This window comes from Schistocerca gregaria, chromosome 2, assembly GCF_023897955.1.
Source record: "Schistocerca gregaria isolate iqSchGreg1 chromosome 2, iqSchGreg1.2, whole genome shotgun sequence".
Classification (NCBI taxonomy): Eukaryota; Metazoa; Arthropoda; class Insecta; order Orthoptera; family Acrididae; genus Schistocerca; species Schistocerca gregaria.
The window spans coordinates 717,308,351-717,328,088 of NC_064921.1; the positions used below are offsets into that span (position 1 = coordinate 717,308,351).

General features: G+C 41.1%; 1 protein-coding gene across 2 annotated transcripts in view; it reads right to left on the bottom strand.

The window, feature by feature from the left end:
* The window catches only part of LOC126334845 (ATP-binding cassette sub-family C member 4-like), a 357,709-nt gene that overhangs the window by 41,566 nt on the left and 296,405 nt on the right, over nt 1-19,738 (bottom strand). For both annotated transcript variants that reach the window (XM_049997512.1, XM_049997513.1), the window contains exons 16-20: nt 13,435-13,789; nt 4,106-4,256; nt 3,780-3,886; nt 2,737-2,860; nt 351-524 (exon numbers count right to left, since the gene is read on the bottom strand). In XM_049997512.1, coding sequence (XP_049853469.1) covers nt 351-524; nt 2,737-2,860; nt 3,780-3,886; nt 4,106-4,256; nt 13,435-13,789 — 911 coding nt within the window. The remainder of the gene's footprint in view (nt 1-350; nt 525-2,736; nt 2,861-3,779; nt 3,887-4,105; nt 4,257-13,434; nt 13,790-19,738) is intronic.

Below are 19,738 nucleotides of genomic sequence, written 5' to 3' on the forward strand. Positions count from 1 at the left end.
TTACTGAATTAATCTACATTAGTTGTCTACAAATGTGCTCTGAAAACAAATCTGGAGGCTTACCTTAGTTTCTTTAATTTCTTGATGCAGTAATTTGTGTAGTTTATGCATATACAAATGTTCATAATACAAAGCCTAGATCAGTGCATAAGTTTCTAGACATAACATAATGAGAAATGGATACTTAAAACATTTCTTTAAGGATGATGTTATTTAAACATACCAAAAATAGTAATTGGTAAATGAACTGAAACACGAATCGTAATAATAGAAAAGGCATCACCACTTGCAAAACATACTTCTTGATAACACTCAGAGGGGAGTTACAAAAATCTAAATTTCATATTTACCTGGAGCAGATTCCAAAGCAGCTTCAGATGGGATCTTGGTGTACTCAAGGACCCTCTCCACTGATGTTATTTGACTGACAACTTCTGTCATTTGCATAATGCCATACTGAAGCATACCAGTCAGGATAAGTGACTGTGAAATAGCCAAGCCCACACCAGAACCACCAAATGAACCTGCAAAATTTGCATAGCGCTAGTTTGTTACATTGCCATCGACAATTCTGTTCTTCAAACAGTTTTTAAGGTTGCCACTAATTTTGAAGTTTCGTGTGTAATTCAGTGAGAAATGATAAACACTAGTTGAAATTTATGTAGAGATTCTGGCAGAAATATCTGTTTTTTGTGTGTCATAAAGATAAAGCAGGACAAGCATATTTAATTTTCAGTGAATACGAGCAATTTGGAGAATGAACAAACTAATCAGTGAGGAAAAAAGAGTTCTGAACTTGGCAGAAACATGCTACGGGAAGTAAGGGAATTATTGTTGTTCAGGTGTTATATAAAGATGAAAAAAGCACTAAGCAACACACTGGCATAATGTAGTGAGTAGAGTTGTAAAAAAAAAAAGAGGGTATGTGAACTGTAAAGGCAAGGGGAGTGAAGACATGCTAGCCTATATGAAATGAAGACTGATTATGTTGTTCATGGAGAAAATGAGAACAGTAAGCAGTGGCCATTCCATGACACAGCTTGCTGAGGATGGTTGCTGTGATAACCACTGAAAGATGATGAGGTAAAACTGAGATGCACAAGAGAAGTACTGCAAAATTTGATTTGTGAGCATACGAAAATCTTCTTCTACCTATTCTGTTTGCTCTTTTAAGCTATAACTAGAATTATTTTTTAATGATCTTTGTCAAAGAACAACTGTTCTGACAGCTGCATTATCCATTTTTATTGTGAACTTGCGACACTTTCTTGAGGAAATTTACAAATAAAAGTTTTACATCTCTTACTTCTGCACAGATGCAGTCCATGTATAGTGATGTTTACACTGGATAATTCTTTTGGATCTGTCCCTAACTAACCTAAAACTAGTTGTACAGTATTAATGGTGGGAGGATAAAAGTGATATAACTCAGTATCTGCTTCGACAAAGCAAGCATGCATGTTGCAGTGGCCGCCCAAGCATAGTGTGACCATATCGCATCCCGGCAAGAACAGCGACACAACTCAAAAACGCAATACGTACTTGAGAAAACTCGATGTACAGAATTCTATGGAACTTATATTGAAAGATTATGTGCTTGCCTCAAATGTCGAGCAAGTATTGTTGGCAACAAAATTCATTACATTATTCGTGCATGTTAGGGCACTTCACACTTATTTTGCAATGACATAAACTAAAAATTGCTGTTATTCGACTTGCGTCACTTTTCTTGACGAGAAGCGACATGGCACCGTTGTTTCTAATCACCTGCATCAAACAGGATGTATTCCCTCCCATAAATGCCCCAGATCTGTTTTATGATATGCTGAATACTGAATGATGCTGCACTGCTAATCCCCCACCTGCAGAGTCGCAGCTGCTGCCTTTCACCACACACACATACATACACGCGACCTTTCGCGCGCATGCACAACTGCGTCTATGTCAAAACAGTTCCTACTACTTGTCGACTTTTCTAAGACCAGCGAGCATCTATCAATTTCAAGGAAGGAAAATATGTAACCTTTTATTTCATTTCCATGTCGCCATTCCTATTTGAAAAATTCGGAACAGTTTAGCACTTTTCACTCAACTTATTTTGTTAGTACGTTGCCGTTTGACAATGGCGGTCTGTTGTGTTTTGAAATGCATGGGTTTATCAGAAGTAGCTTCAGGTTTTCAGAATATGCGTGCGAGAAAACTACAAAACATACAAAAAAGGCACCTATAAGTAGATGGAGCATGCTTCCAAATTTCGATGCAGAATACCTTCCGTGGCGTAGTTGCAGAACACACAACCTGGAGGCAGGCGTATCACAATATGTGGTCAAGCCTTAGGCTCCGTATTGTCGCATCGAATCTGTAAGCGCCTGCAGATACGCTACCCAGTAAACAAATTTTTATAGCGGGCTGCTGTCGTAACGGCAACAGAGACTAAAATGAACTGCGCGCACGTGTTGACATCTGCCATTCCACAGAAGGTGCCCTTATTGGGTACTTGTAACATGACTTAAAACCCTGAAAGTTGCTCCATCCATTGATATGTGTTTCTTTTCTGTATGTCCTGTAGTTTGCATGTGGTTTCCTTCCGAAACGCTGGAGGTAATTATGAGTAATCCTGTATCGTGACCTTGTGAAATAGTGTACGGTGTGGACAGCTTAAATGTAAGGAAGTATAAATCGTCATATGCTAAAGAACACTAGCAAGTACGTTAACAATTTGCAAAGAGCTCTCACCTGCAGACAGAACAAGGAAACTGTACGTGACGATGGCAACGAAAATGCTGCTCAGGAAGTCCAGCCATATGCCGAGAGCTGATGAGTTGGTAATGTACAGAAACCAAGCCGACGTATGACGATCCTAAACAAGACGAGAAGGTTGTTTTAATCACTGCACGATACCCGCAAAAAGTTGTCAGGTAATCTTCGTGATGAAATGGCTATGGGCGGAAACAGAAGAACTAAAAAAAAAATGGTTCAAATGGCTCTGAGCACTATGGGACTCAACATCTTAGGTCATCAGTCCCCTTGAACTTAGAACTACTTAAACCTAACTAACCTAAGGACATCACACAACACCCAGCCATCACGAGGCAGAGAAAATCCCTGACCCCGCCAGGAATCGAACCCGGGAACCCGGGCGTGGGAAGCGAGAACGCTACCGCACGACCACGAGATGCGGGCAGAAGAACTAAAAAAATAAAGACATATCTTCACAGGTTCTCAGTTGATACTTTGTCAGTTTCCCAATAATATAAATGATTTGGCGCTTGAAATTGCAAACAGCTTTGGAAACAAGATGTAATGCTACATCCACGCAAGAAAAATATGTATCCTGAAGCACGAACCGTTGAGCAGCAAGCTATTTGTAGCCGGATACCGAAGATTGGTAACCGGATACACCACGAACACTATTTACTTGAGAAAAGGGTTGGCTTTGAAACTGACTTTATTAAAAGAATACTGAATACTAACGAATTACTTGTTCTTCCTTTTATTGTTGATGACGTAGAATCTATTATGTAGTGATATTACCTCAGCCAGTAAAGAATACGAGGAATAACGAGTCACAGGTCCCATTGGCTCACTCGTCAGCTTATCCTTTGCTTTCCTCTTGGCACATGATACGATTGACTGTTGTTATGATTAGTCCAGTCTTTGCTTTTTTTCATTGTCACAGGCACTGATGATTGCCCAAGTATACAGACAATAGAAGACTGCCTTTATGAATCCGTGGTGCTAAAGAACTACAGACTATAAAAACCCAATCAGTTACATACCTGGTGACTGTCAAATTCCTTCATGACGATGTCCTGGATGCCTGAAGCTCTTATTGTTGACAACCCGTTAAGGGTGTCGGAAAGATGAGAAAACACGGGACTTCGCCCTGGAACAAAAAACAAAGATAACTAAGTTGTGACTTTCCGAAAACAGTGACTTTTGTCGCAAAATATCTACAGAAATAGGCTTTTTTTGTATAAACATTAACTGTCGTAATGTGAAAGAGGAAAAACATCGCAACATGACACGAGGTAATTAAGAATAACAGTGAATGACTGCTGTTTCTAGTGGAAAATAGAAAGACATATTCTGGCCCTGTACTTACGATTGCCTTCCAGCCTTTTAACATTTCTCCCAGTAGTCATAAAAAGTCTAGCCACGTAAACGAATAAAACTCCGACAATGACCATGGGAACAATGAGAATGTAGTTCACAACGAGAACCATAGCCAAAATTCCACAAAGCACCAGGTAAATCTGAAACGAGACAATAATTTTGTACATAGCAATCTTCTTACTTTTACGAGCAAGGTATACGGTTACCTTTCAGATAGGACAGGGCTTAGCATTTCCTAAATCTCAATACTAAATGAGTACCACCAGCAGGAAAAATTTTGTGTATTTCCAACAGTTTGTATGTTGTAAATCATATTTTTCTCTCTTATGTTTATCTAACTGCAATGACATCTTGGAGACGAACCAATAATGTTTATTTCTTAACTGCTTAAGACATATTTCTAATATTCTAAGACGAGACCGATTGTTTCCTTTGTTGCGATGTTTGAAAGGAAGAAAGAAAGTGTATACATCTTAAAGAATCTCGAGGTCGTTAAAACATTGTCTCAAACGGAAGAAAACGAGATGGAGTAGTCTTTTGCCTTCCATTCCCATGTTTAGCCACCCTTTACGCAACGTACGTCTGGATGTCAGGCGGCAATAGAAGGTCCGTCCCACTTGAATAAAATACTAAGTACAGTCATAACTATTGCGTTATATCGCTCAGTTTTATTGCACGAAATAGATTCACGCAGGAAGGATTTATTTGGAGACTGCAACTAGTTACGTGAATCGTGTAAAGAAACAGGACAACTATGCGGTGTACATGAAACATGTTTGCTATCTCTGGTGCGTGACTCCAGAAAGTTTGCCCGGAACATTCGTTCTCAGCAACTTCCAATCTAGGCAGAGCGATTTCCAGTTGCTTACATATAACACGCAGTATCCGAGAAGAATACTCAAAGAGGAGTCGCATTCTCACTGGTGGAACTGTTTGAACAGTAAAACAACTGCACCCTATCTTCAAATTAACTTCGTTGGTTTCTATTTATTATTTGTAATTCAGGTTCTGCTAATTTCAAAGATTAGAAGTTCCCTGTAAGATTTTTAGCTAAATTTCTCAATAAAGTGATTTGTTTCACAAGGAGAGAAAAACCTGGGATAAGATTTATTTCTTGCAACAACAAAACAAAAAAAAATTGCTCTGAGCACTATGGGACTTAACATCTGTGGTCATCAGTCCCCTAGAACTTAGAACTACTTAAACCTAACTAACCTAAGGACATAACACACATTCATGCCCGATGCAGGATTCGAACCTTTGACCGTATTTCTTGCAGCTGCTCGAAAGTTAGTATCTGGAACTTTTCTCTTGCCGAGGTTATGTCACTAGTAGAATCAGGTAAGAAACTCGAAAATAACGAAATTTTACGATAAACGCAGAAAACATGCACTACTGTTTAAGGGGAAAAGCAATTGGAACACGTTGTGACAAAGTACAATATGTGCTAACACGAAGTTACGGCACAGCAATCGACTTCGTGCGAGCTGTGTTTACATCTCGATCGTGTAATATCGAACAATTCTTTAGGATAAACTGGTCAATCTGCGGAGAAAGTGGGAAACGTTGCCATAATCACGTAAGTATTTAATGCAATTATGGAATAAAGATATTGCGATTAACATATTGCTATAAAAGTTTAGAAATTACGCAACGAAATACGATACGCACAAAAGCTGTAAACTACTGTAATTCTCAAAAAGACACGTTTAATCACGATTGTCTGAAAGATGTTACTACTGTAAAAATGTGAGGAAGCATAAATAAAGTCCGCAGTTGCATAGCAAGAATTTTGCGCGGTGCTAGTCAAAGTTTGAAAATAGCCAGTTTATCATGACAACCAAAAGTTTTGATTCAATCAATGAATGAATGGAGAACCGACACGAAATGATGGAATCTTGAGCTTCGGTATGAGTTTATCTGACATACATTTTTCTGCTCGTAGTCAAAGGAAAAATCAGTTCTAAGGTACATGACCTTGATTAGAATGCATAGTGCAGTGTTGTGTTTACGTTGTTGATGACGGCGGCAGAATATGAAACTATGTACACCCCTAAAATAGAAAAAAAGGGGTCTTCCGATCAGCCCTCGTACGACGGATGGAACGCTATGAAGTGAAACATTTTTCACTTTAGGGGAGACTGCATACAGGTTTAGATATTGCAGTAGTACGTCAGCGTGCAGATTTCTGGATCATAAACTGTTTACCGCAAATTCTCCCGTTCTTGACAGACATATGCATGTGACCAGAAAAATCTACCGCCGCCAAGATATATACTGGGTGCCAGAAACAGATCTGCAGACAGGGCGTGGTTGTGTACTGACCTATCTAGCGAACGAAATTTTTGGTAGGAGTTGGGGCAAGCTCATGCTGCATTAAGGTCTGCAGAGTTTCCAGAAATTCCTTGATCAGAGTATTTGTTTCCACGAGGTCCTGCCTTACTTGTTTCAGTACTAGATTCAATTCTCCTCGTCAACCATCCGACCCGTTTTAGTAATGCAGCAACACACAGGATGCCATCGTGCTAGCAACAAGCGAGTTACAAGAATCATTCAGTAATCGAAGCAACCCTTGCTTGAAATGTTCCACAGCATTCTAAACTTTGTTTTAAGAAGTCTTTCTATGCATAGTCTTCCGGTATTTCACCTGCCACTTCTGGTGCAGTGCCGCGTCCGCCTTATATTTTCTGAAGGCGAAACTCCGGAATATTCCCGTTAAGTTTTTGCCCTTCAAAACATCCGTAAGCGTTAACGGAAATCATTTGGTTTTCTTTACCTATGCGAAATGTCTTAAGTGATTTAACTAAGTACAAATATACGGAATGTGCACGGCAATTATTATATCTACTAGGTGATTCGTGATGATGCACCAACTTTCAGGAATGATAGAAAATCAATTTCAGCTAAGGAACCCCGGTTCCTGAAACGGACAAGTGGAAAGTTATAAGCGAAAACCGTTCGCATGCCTCTGACAGTGGACCTCTTCTACTGCAAGTGCTTTGCGTTCCGTATTTTGGAAGAGATAGAATGGACCAAACCAAGAAAAAAAAGTCAACTTCATCACGGAAACATTCTGAATAGACTATAAGAGTGCTGCAGGGGAGGTTCTGCTGAAAACATAAGTTAAAAAAAAGATAGGATCCGCAATGTCCGAGTAATTTAGCACTGAAGTTAGCGAATCAGTTCGTCGTACACTCAAATTCAAGTAGCAAACGTAGCTTTTGCTCGGTGACTTAAATTTAACCCATTTTACTGGTAATAAGCATCTGAACAAGTGGTAATTCACAGACCCACAGATATCTGTGCGTTAACCGGGGTATATGCTCCTGGCGACAATTTCAGGGGGCACCAAATTCATATTCTTGAAGAAAAAACCGCCTACCATCCACCTATCAGTTTAATTAATCACGGCTGCAAAATACTAACACTAATTCTTTACAGACGAATGGAAAAACTAGTAGAAGCCAACCTCGGGGAAGATCAGTTTGGATTCAGTAGAAATATTGGAACACGTGAGGCAATACTGACCCTACGACTTATCCTGGAAGCTAGATTAAGGAAAGGAAAACCTACATTTCTAGCATTTGTAGACTTAGAGAAAGCTTTTGACAATGTTGACTGGAATACTCTCTTTCAAATACAGGGAGCGAAAGGCTATTTACAATTTGTACAGAAACCAGATGGCAGTTGTAAGAGCCGAGGGGCATGAAAGGGAAGCAGTGGTTGGGAAGGGAGTGAGACAGGGTTGTAGCCTCTCCCCGATGCTATTCAATCTGTATATTGATCAAGCAGTGAAGGAAACAAAAGAAAAATTCGGAGTAGGTATTAAAATCCATGGAGAAGAAATAAAAACCTTGAGGTTCGCCGATGACCTGTCAGAGACAGCAAAGGACTTGGAAGAGCAGTTGAACGGAATGGACAGTGTCTTAAAAGGAGGATATAAGATGAACATCAACAAAAGCAAAACGAGGATAATGGAGTGTTGTAGAATTAATTCGGGTGATGCTGAAGGAATTAGATTAGGAAATGAGACACTTAAAGTAGTAAAGGAGTTTTGCTATTTGGGGAGCAAAATAACTTATGATGGTCGAAGTAGAGAAGATATAAAGTGTAGACTGGCCATTGGCAAGGAAAGCGTTTGTGAAGAAGAGAAATTTGTTAACATTGAGTGTAGACTTAAGTGTCAGGAAGTCAGTTCTGAAAGTATTTGTATGGATTGTAGCCATGTATGGAAGTGAAACGTGGACGATAAATAGTTTGGACAAGAATAGAATAGAAGCTTTCGAAATGTGGTGATAGAGAAGAAGTCTGAAGATTAGATGGGTAGATCGCATAACTAATGATGAGGTATTGAATAGGATTAGGAGAAGAGAAGTTCGGTGCACAACTTGACTAGAAGGAGGGATCGATTGGTAGGACATGTTGTGAGGCATCAAGGGATCACCAATTTAGCAGTGGAGGACAGCGTGGAGTGTAAAAATCGTAGAGGGAGACCAAGAGACGAATACAGTAAGCAGATTCAGAAGGACGTAGGTTGCAGTAGGTACTGGGAGATGAAGAAGCTTGCACAGGATAGAGTAGCATGGAAAGCTGCATCAAACCAGTCTCAGGACTGAAGACCACAACAACGACATACAATTGCTGCAATTTTAGAAAGGCCTATTTTGTTTTATCCAGCAGACAGTGACAAAATAGACGTAATCAACTGGAGAACCACACCAGCCTTGGGTACTATTCGTATTAACAACTTTTTTCAGCGGTAGATAATGACATTTTGATTTTTCATGTATCAAAGCGTTTGACGAACTTTGATGAGGTAACAGATTTTTTTTGCAGAAAGGAAAGCACGCCGAGTAAAGCTGTAGTAAATTATAGAGAAAAAAGTGTTGGGATCTAAGGACTGAATAAATGTGTGCTGCTTTCTTTATGCCTTGTCTTTTCTGGTTTTATGTTTAATATATGTAATTTTATGTCGTACAGAAGAGAAAGTTGTTAGCTAATAGGCAATAAAGAGTACAAATTCTCTAAAGAGTTCTTATTCTCCCGGTTACAAATAATCACGCCCAATATTAATTGTGAGATTTTTTTAAAGGGAGGTAGACGTCAAATCGTCCGACTGAGAGCAGGAGAGGCACCACAGGGAATTTTAATTTCCACTGTCCTGAATATAGATTTGATGGCTTCCATAACAAAATTTACACATTTGAATTCCATAGAGCGAAATACAGCGACGTGCGACAGAAGAATGCTGTGTGCACTTTGGCACACTTTATTAAGACCAAATAACATTCGGAAATATCGTGGATCCGAGGCTGCTCCGCCTTGATTCAACACTTTTTTTAAAATTTCTTCCCCAAACTAGTTACAACGAAAACATTGCTGCCATCAGTGGGTTTCTTTATTCTAAAACATGCAAAACTAGCATCGTTACAAAACATTACGAGAAAAGTTATTACTTGTGTACCGTTTGGTTCCAGACACAGTACTGTGTGAAAAGTTTTACAATACCCATTTACTTTCAAGTCACTGCGTAGTCCTACGTTTGTTGCCGTTTTTGCGGCATATTTTCTATGTTTATTGCCATTGTTTCGACACACATCGTATCATCTGCAACGGTATCAGCGGCCGCTATTAACAAATATGAAAATGTTACTAACGAATACAAAAACTATTGGGAACCGCAGTAGTGTTGTGCATACAGTTTTAATGGGCACTAGGTTGTAACGTAGTATGTCAAGTGCTCACCTTCGTTCGTTGCTCTATAAACAGGGGAAAACATAACCTATTGTCTTGGGAGTATTTCAAAACATTACGCCATCTTGCCGTTCGCTAATATCGTGTATTGCGAGAAAGTTTTGAATGCTGTACTGCAGCGTGACTACTTCTGATCTAAGGTCTCTCTCTCTCTCTCTCTGTGTGTGTGTGTGTGTGTGTGTGTGTGTCAGTTCGTAATTAGAAGCAGTTAATAGTGTGTTGTTGTGAAGCGTTGTGTTTCCATGCATTACGTTTTTGCCTTCTGCAGCAGCCATTGAAAGTAATAATTACCTCACATTGTTAGTTTACCCTGTAAACTGTTGGGTTTCAGGTTGTGTAGATCAGTTTCGATATTTGTGTGTTTGTAGTGTTTATTTTTAAGTGTTCAGTGGAAGTGGGTTGTCTGCTGTCACTCTTCCGAGCTCTCATGTAGGCTACTCTGTGTCCCTGGTTCAGAAGTTTCTGCTTGTGTGTCATATGTATTGGGATTGATAGGAGTGGCATGTGAGTTGGTATATACCTGCATTGGTGAATTTGTCTGGAATTCTTTTGCCTTATCTTAGTCTTTGATGTACTGTGCCGTTTGTTCTGAATGCTATTGGGATCCCTTTCTTCTTCAATATATTTCCAGTTCTGTGTACTATTTTACTGTTGTATATCAGGGCGTTGTTTTCTGATGTGACATGGCCTGCTGCTTTGTCTGGAAATTCTTCCTCTGAGTTTCATGCCCCTTTGGCTGTGCACTTGAGTTGGTGGCCACTATCATTATCTTTCACTTTTATCTAGTTGCAGAACTTGTTTCTAGTATGTGTTTTATATTCCTTTTCAACAACAATTTATGTGATTATATTTAGTTCATGTGTGTAGCTTTCAGGTTTAAGAAGTGTTCTGATTATGCTGTGGGGCATGTGAGCGAAACTGGCACATTTATGGGCTGTCAGGTGGTTGTATGAGCCATGGATAACAGTGTTTGTCGATGTAGGTTTGCTGTAGATGGAAAATTCATGTTGGCTGTCGTTTAAAGTGCAGCCAACGGAAGCCACATTGAACTTTTATAACAATTATCACATTTCTAATTATTAAATAATTATTAAAACTAATTACATTTTATTACATTTAGTAAAATTGATACCAAAAATTATGACAAAAAATTTGGAACTTCCTATTTTCATTGGTATAAAGCTTGTTGATTTTGGATCTGTACTTGAATAAATACGAAGTTTTGAAAACGGGTCCATCATTTAGAATAACCCTGTACAATATTTAGAACCAACCAGTGCACGCGATGTTAATTTTTCATGTTTTACAATAAATAAATACGTTGCTGATGGGGATAGGTTTGCTGAAACGGCAATATATTGTTGGAAAGATAGCTTAGTAGGGGAAAAGAAAACTTCCTGATTGGCCAGTTTGTACCAGCTTGTTTGGGAGACACAGAAGGACAACGTCGAGTGATGGTAACAACCACTTGACTAGCTGATCTGAAAAAAAAAGAAGAATGTGTTTCAGAGTGAGAACGAAAATCTACAGTATAGACTCTGACTGTCATTTGGGCATTCAGTGCTACTAGGTTTGAACAATGACCTGTTGTTTCACTGAGAGTCTTAATTTATTAATAGCTAAAGTGATTGATTATATTAGTAAGTCAGATGGAGAGCACATGCTGAACTACTCATCATGATTTATTCTACTGTGTTTTATTGTATCCAACAGTTATTTAATGAGCATCGAGATAATAACTGTAACTATGTCTCCAGAGGTTCTTATTATGGGATGTATCCCAACCGCGACCTGGCAAGGAACCTTAAACGAATATCTGAATTGTTCCAGCAGCTCTTCCTTATCACACGCCACAGTTAGATTACTTATCAGTATTGTATTTCAGGTGCCAATTAAACTGTTCAAAAGACAACAAAATTAATGCAATCAGTGCCTCTGTGTTCTTAAGTGAAACTTTGTGATCGATACTTTCCGCATAATTGTACGTAAAGAAATATGTCACTAAGAACAGCATTTTATCCATCAGTCGCGGTTAAGACCTTATAGTGTAGGGATGGAGGACAAGTCATCACCTCTGGGCTGCTAACTTCTAAAACGTGTACATCCCCTGAGGGACCAGTTTCAGTCTCGCTGGTGGGACAACTTTTATAATTCTTTTCTTTTGTTCCGAAATTCCTGAACTGTTTTCTCAAAGCGCACTTTCCTAGTAGCTGTGATTATTGTTATTAAGGTCAGTGTTAATAGTATAACGACTAGTCAAATGGAAACGAGACGGGCTATACAACGAGCATGGCGCTCAGGTGGGTGTGTATGGAATTGGCCTCTTTTGGGAATTAGGAAAGAACAGCGCGAACGTCCGCCGGTGTGCCATTTGTCTGCTGTGCTCCACGTGAGATCGGCGAATCGTATGTGCGTCCTGACTGTACCATGGAGGCTGGGAAAGAGTGCGGTTTTTGACTGTGGAAGATGTGAAAGGAACTGAAATTCATACCCCAATGTCTGCTGTGTGTGGCGACCACCATCTGACACGTGCGAGGTCGGATATCACTGACAGTAGACAGTCAGGACGAGCTCATCGTGTCATTACCCATTCTATCATTGGTGCAATGGATGCTACTGTCAGAAATGACCGATGGCGGGCGGTGGAAGGCAATCGGCTCATTTTGGACATCAGAGAAGGTACCGCTCTCGCCATCTTGACAGAAGAACTCAAGTTGCGGAAAATCTGTGTGCAGTGTATTCCTGTGCAATGGATTCCTCACAGCCTGACGTAAGAGCAGAAGTAGAATAGAAAGTCGACATCACTGCATCACATGGAACTGTATCATTATGAAGAATATCGCTTCCCATTCCGTATTGTAGTGGGAAATGAAACATGGTGTCATCATTTTGAGCCAGAGAGTGAGCGTCACAGCCAACAATGTAAGCACATGGATTCACCTCCACCGAAAAAAAATCTATCAAAGCTGTGCACACGGGCTCCGGGAAATGTCATGATGATCTTTTTCTTTGACTGCAAGGACCCGCTGTTTATTGATTTTTCTGGAACACGGCGTCACAATTAACACATTTCGCTGTGTCGACAGTTTGCGAAAACTGAAGCGTGCTGTCAAGTCCAAACACCCAGGAATGTTGACGGATGGTATCACTCTGATGCAGGATAGTGCCCATTCACATGTTGCCAGGGTTGTTTCGACCACACTGCAGAAATTTACATGGGAAGCCCTGATTCATACTCCATACATTCCCGATCTGTCCCCAAGCGATTTCCACAATTTTGGACTCCTGCAGAAAGACATTTGTGGTCGTCGATTTGCTTCGGAAAAAAGAGGTGCACGCTTGAGTACAAACATGGTTCTGTAGGCAACAACAAGAATCTTTCCATGAAGGCATTGACCCTCTTGTCTCTAAATGGGAAAAATGTATTAACAGTTACGGCCATTTCTTTTGAAATAATACACAATTTACTTACATTTTTTCATCTGCCTCATTTCCATTTGACCACCACTTATATTTATGTTGCAGAATATAGGTTTCGGACATAGCCGAGTAGTAAATACGTACCTGAATCATCATTATTGTAAACTGTGGCAGCAACTCGTCGGTTGATCCCATATCCTTTGAGAACCTGTTGAGTATTCGTCCAGATGGGTTTGTGTCGAAAAAGCGCATAGGGGCTCTCAGTATGCAACTGAACATCTTGTTGTGCAGATTTCGAGAAGCCCGCATGCACATGTTGAAGAAAGCCACGGATCGTATTTGAGTGAGCAGGATGCAGCCCACTACGAGGCCTCCATAGAGCTCCAGGAAGAACTCGCTGGGCGGAAGCGATGCCAGCTCCTCTGACAACGTCTGGTTGCTGCCACCGGCCGCCTCCAGCTGCATCTGCAGAGAGGTTCTCGTCACCTCCGTATTAGACCTGTTGTAATAAGCCATTTAAATCTGTGAAGTAAGTCATTCATTAATAACGTAAAATCAAACTATATTTCGCTCACACTCCTGAAATACTGGGTCAGTGCATACGTTCGCAGCGTTTTTCCATAAATTTAGTAAACCCAACAGATACACATGAGAATTTAGTCATCAAGAATACACTACTGGCCATTAAAACTGCTACACCAAGAAGAAATGCAGATGATAAACGGATTTCATTGGAAAAATATATTATACTAGAACTGACATGTGATTACATTTTCACGCAGTTTGGGTGCACAGATCCTAAGAAATCAGTACCTAGGACAACCACCTCTGGCCGTAATAACGGCCTTGGTACGCCTGGGCATTGAGTCAAACAGAGCTTGAATGGCGTGTACAGGTACAGCTGCCCATGCAGCTTCAACACGATACCATAGTTTATCAAGAGTAGTGGCTAGCGTATTGTGACGAGCCAGTTGCTCGGCCACCATTGACCAGACGTTTTCAATTGGTGAGAGATCTGGAGAATGTGCTGCCCAGGGCAGAAGTGGAACATTTTCTGTATCCAGAAAGGCCCGTACAAGAGCTGCAACATGCGGTCGTGCATTATCCTGCTGAAATGTAGGGTTTCGCAGGGATCGAATGAAGGGTAGAGCCACGGGTCGTAACACTTCTGAAGTGTAACGTCTACTGTTCAAAGTGCCGTCAGTGCGAACAAGAGGTGACCGAGACGTGTAACCAATGTTACCCCATACCATCACGCCGTGTGATACGCCAGTATGGCGATGACGAATACACGTTTCCAATGTGCGTTCACCGCGATGTCGCCAAACACGGATGTGACCATCATGATGCTGTAAACAGAACCTGGATTCATCCGAAAAAATGACGTTTTGCCATTCGTGTACCCAGGTTCGTCGTTGAGTACACCATAGCAGGTGTTCCTGTCTGTGATGCAGCGTCAAGGGTAACCGCAGCCATGGTCTCCGAGCTGATAGTCCATGTTGCTGCAAACGTCGTCGAACTGTTCGTGCAGATGGTTGTTGTCTTGCAAACGTCCCCATCTGTTGACGCAGGGATCGAGACGTGGTTGCACGATCCGTTACAGCCATGCGGTAAGATGCCTGTCATCTCGACTGCTAGTGACACGAGGCCGTTGGGATCCAGCAGGGCGTTCCGTATTACCCTGCTGAACCCACCCATTCCATATTCTGCTATCAGTCATTGGATCTCGACCAACGCGAGCAGCAATGTCGCGATACGATAAACCGCAATCGCGATAGGCTACAATTCGACCTTTATCAAAGTCGGAAACGTGATGGTAAACATTTCTCCTCCTCACACGAGGCATCACAACAACGTTTCACCAGGCAACGCCGGTCAACTGCCGTTTGTGTATGACAAATCGGTTGGAAACTTTCCTCATGTCAGCACGTTGTAGGTGTCGCCACTGGCGCCAGCCTTGTGTGAATGCTCTGATAAGCTAATCATTTGCATGTCACATCATCTTCTTCCTGTCGGTTAAATTTCGCGTATGTAGCACGTCATCTTCGAGGTGTAGCAATTTTAATGGCCAGTAGTGTACATCCTTCTTCAATATTTGCAGTAGTCTGCATCTCTGGGACAAGTGACTGTAGAAATCACATGGTGTTTAGGTGAAGAACTTGTGGAGCCATGTTCGTAGTACATTTTCATCCGAAAAGAAGTTCCTTGAGGGTTGATCGATAGAGAGTGGAAAATGTGAAAATGTGGCTGCTCAAGGGCGATTAAAGTGGGTGCGGAATGACTTTTCAGCCGAACTCCTGTACAGTGTTTTTGTTGGTGTAGCAGAATGAGGGCCAGCTTTATCGTGGAGTAGCATCGCTTTGGGCAGTCTTCCTGGTCGTTGTTCTTGTACTGCGTCTGCAAGACATTTTAGTTGTTGGCAATGGATGTAAGCAGTGATGAGTACTTCTCGGAGAAGCGATTCTTTGCACACTACCCCGTCGCTTTTCCACCATATGCATAACAATAACTTTTCTGGATGCGCGCAGGTCTTCGTACTGGGAGTTGCCTTTTTGTTTAGGCTCAACCGTTCCTTTCTATTCCCTATGTTAGCATAACGACACCATTTCTCTTCACTATATATAGGATAGGAATTGTCAGTGTTGTTCACGAGCCAATTGACAACGAGAGGCAAGTATGAACCTATGTCCACCCGCTGTCTTTTGTGATTTTGGCCTAGAGAATGTGGTATCCAAACACCCGATTTCTGAACCTTCCGCAGTGCATGCAAATGTTGCATGTTGGTAGAACGATCACAGTTCATCACATGTGCCAGTTTTAGAGTACGTTGACTTGGATCATTGTGGATTAATGCGTCTAACGGTCTTCATCAAACCGCGAATATCTCGCTGCACGTGGAGAGTCACTAATGTCGAAACGAAACAATTTTCTTGTCGTCTTTATCCATTGGCTTTATCCCCTTACACGACGCAAATGTTTCTGGCTGTCTCCACTGCTGTCACCCCCCTATTGAACTCGAACAGAAGAATATGTCTGGAATGTTACAATTTCTCCCACTTTGCACTCCATTTTCTAGCGTCTACAGCTCCACTCACTGTCTCGAAATGAGAAAATGACAATATGTAAATTCAAATAGCAACAGTGAACTACAAGTAAAAAATGACAATCAGTAAATAAACCTGTAGCAACCAGAATACCAACAACACGCGAAACAAAAACGCCACGAACTTATGCACCAACCTAATAGTGAAACACCTAGGCAGACCGGGTATCCAGTCTAGTTCTCTAGCTTCCTCAGATAGTTTCCAATGAACTACAAGTTTATGACTCAAGATAGTTTAAGATTAAATTTCAACTTACTGCTCCTTCTATTCCAAACTGCTGAGGGGATTATTAGCTCACATAGTATGACTGTCAGAAAATTCGTTTTGGCACTTATTTTCTGTAGGTACCAATTTAGCATTACTGTAGTTTGGACTCGATGACGATAGATACTGAAGCTACAAATGCTGCATCATCTTTGCAGTCTGTTGCGATTACTTTTGCGGAGGGCGAAAAGTGCCAGAAAGCACAGAGGCCTAAACTTAGAAGGTTATCTATCATATATTTGTTAAGCTCAGTGATTTCTTTGAAGGTGCTGAGAAATAAATATCTTTCAATACTTTATTCTCATATTGGTCTAGTGATCTCATGCCAGTTGACAACTTCTTTTCTCAGCAGATGTCAGAAATTAATAATACAATTTTAGAGACTTTCCGTGGAAAGCTCATTGTGCAACATGATAATAGTCGAGATACATGACGTGATATGTACTATTCATTATGAAGTCACTACCAAGGAGCTTTCTGAACGTTGGTCGCATATATTGTAGACAATGTTGGAATCAAGCCGCTACGTGGAATATTAGCATAACTGAAATTTTTGCATTAGACGATTCAGTGACTACAGGAAAATCAGAAACCGGTCAAATGTACTGTTTTAACGTTCGTGTAATGACAACACGACGTCGCATTGCTAATTCTTCGTAGTTGTGGTGCCGATGGTTCTAAGGAGTTCACACGCAGAACTGAAGTTATGAGAGAGAACGATCTGAAGAATGAGTGGCAGCAGCGACGCGGCGGCAGCAGCAATAGCAGCGGGCGGCGAGCAGCAGCGTCCAGTTCTGCTTGCAGTGACCGGATCAGCCGAGCGGACACGGCGGGCGACGGCGAAAGCGAAGTGCTGCGCTGTTATCGTCACCCAGACGACACTTCAGCTGTTCAGGATTCCTTAACTTAATTCTCTCATTTTCTGATGAAATTAATTCAGCCTAATGAAATTAACTTTAACTGTAATGTCCCATTTTTGCTAGTATTAACCGGCTCAGCATGAGATTTTGTTGAAACATCCAGTGTAGGTGCTACCCAGAGTCAACTTCAAGATATCTACCTTTCGCTTGAAACGATGTGCGTATTACACAGGTAAAAAAAGCACGTGCGTAAAAGAGTACCGGATTATTATGCGCACTTGGCGTTCTCGAGAGGATAAGGAGGGGAGAGACCACAGCAGCCCTTTGTCTCATCTGGATGATCCTTTCATTCACGAGCCTGACGTCTGGCTGTATGTCTATATCTTTATGGAGGACTAGGACAACTCGCTATTGTTACCACTCTAGTACAGCACATACCCATTTCTCACTGGTTTCTACCCACAGCTTTTCCACTTTGTCTCATTCAACCCCAATACCCTGAACCTACGCCCGTCCTTAAGATCTACTCGATCTTCACATTTGTCAGTGAGAAAGGACAAAATCAGGAATGAGGTGAATAGAGAAGTAGTTGGTATTGAGGTTCCTATTACTTGTGTCGTAAAGAAACGCAGGCTTCAGTGGTACGAGCACATAATGAGAATGGCCAGCGAAAGACGTGTGAAAAGGTATTTCAACCTGAAGCGCGTAGGAGGAAGACCACGGGGAAGAAGAAGAAAACGTTGGGTAGAGGCTGCAACATCAGGTGTGGAGGAGAAAGGACATAAATGAGAACTTGTCCTGGAACAAAAGATGTATGAAAACAGAAGGATATGGCAGGCGCTTGAACTCCACCCCCGGGATACTGGAGTTGGAAAACGATGATGATGATGATGAGAGACCACAATACAATGGGGCTTACCAGTAGTAAAATCACAGCACCAGTTCATAAATGCTTCCACGAACGAAATGGGAGGATTAGAAGTCGGCCACTAGCGTTCTCTTAATTTCTAAAATGAATAGGGCCATCTACTACTAAGAATTTATCGTGACAAAAAAATAAAAACACCTGCAGCCAGGGCAGCTGATGGTTGGAGTGCTGGCACATTATCTGTGTATCCAGTAATGCTGGCAACTGATGGGTTATGCATGGGGATCTTAGCAACCTGTACCGCATCAAAGACAGCTTGAAGATGACGCAATGAAGCGTAGAAACTGGTAGCGACAAAATAAATTAAATTCATTATATTCTTCTACCCCCAGACTTCAAGAAGAATAAAATAATTCCAATCCCAAAGAAAGCAGGTGTTGACAGATGTGAAAATTACTGAACTATCAGTTTAATAAGTCACAGCTGCAAAATACTAACTCGAATTCTTTACAGATGAATGGAAAAACTAGTAGAACCCGACCTCGGGGAAGATCAGTTTGGATTCCGTAGAAATATTGGAACATGTGAGGCAATATTGACCCTACGACTTATCTTAGAAGCTCGATTAAGGAAAGACAAACCTACGTTTTAAGCATTTGTAGACTTAGAGACAGCTTTTGACAATGTTGACTGGAATACTCTCTTTCAAATTCTGAAGGTGGCAGGGGTAAAATACAGGGAGCGAAAGGCTATTTACAATTTGTACAGAAACCAGATGGCAGTTATAAGAGTCGAGGGACACGAAAGGGAAGCAGTGGTTGGGAAGTGAGTGAGACAGGGTTGTAGTCTCTCCCCGATGTTATTCAATCTGTATATTGAGCAAGCAGTAAAGGAAACAAAAGAAAAATTTGGAGTATGTATTAAAATCCATGGAGAAGAAATAAAAACTTTGGGGTTCGCCGATGCCATCGTAATTCTGTCAGAGACAGCAAAGGGCTTGGAAGAGCAGTTGAACGGAATGGATAGTGTCTTGAAAAGAGGATATAAAATGAACATCAACAAAAGCAAAACGAGGATAATGGAATGTAGTCGAATTAAGTCGGGTGATGCTGAAGGAATTAGATTAGGAAATGAGACACTTAAAGTAGTAAAGGAGTTTTGCTACTTGGGGAGCAAAAAAACTGGTGATGGTCGAAGTAGAGAGGATATAAAATGTAGACTGGCATTGGCAAGGAAAGCGTTTCTGAAGAAGAGAAATTTGTTAACATCGAGTATAGATTTAAGTGTCAGGAAGTCAGTTCTGAAAGTATTTGTTTGGAGTGTAGCCATGTATGGAAGTGAAACATGGACGA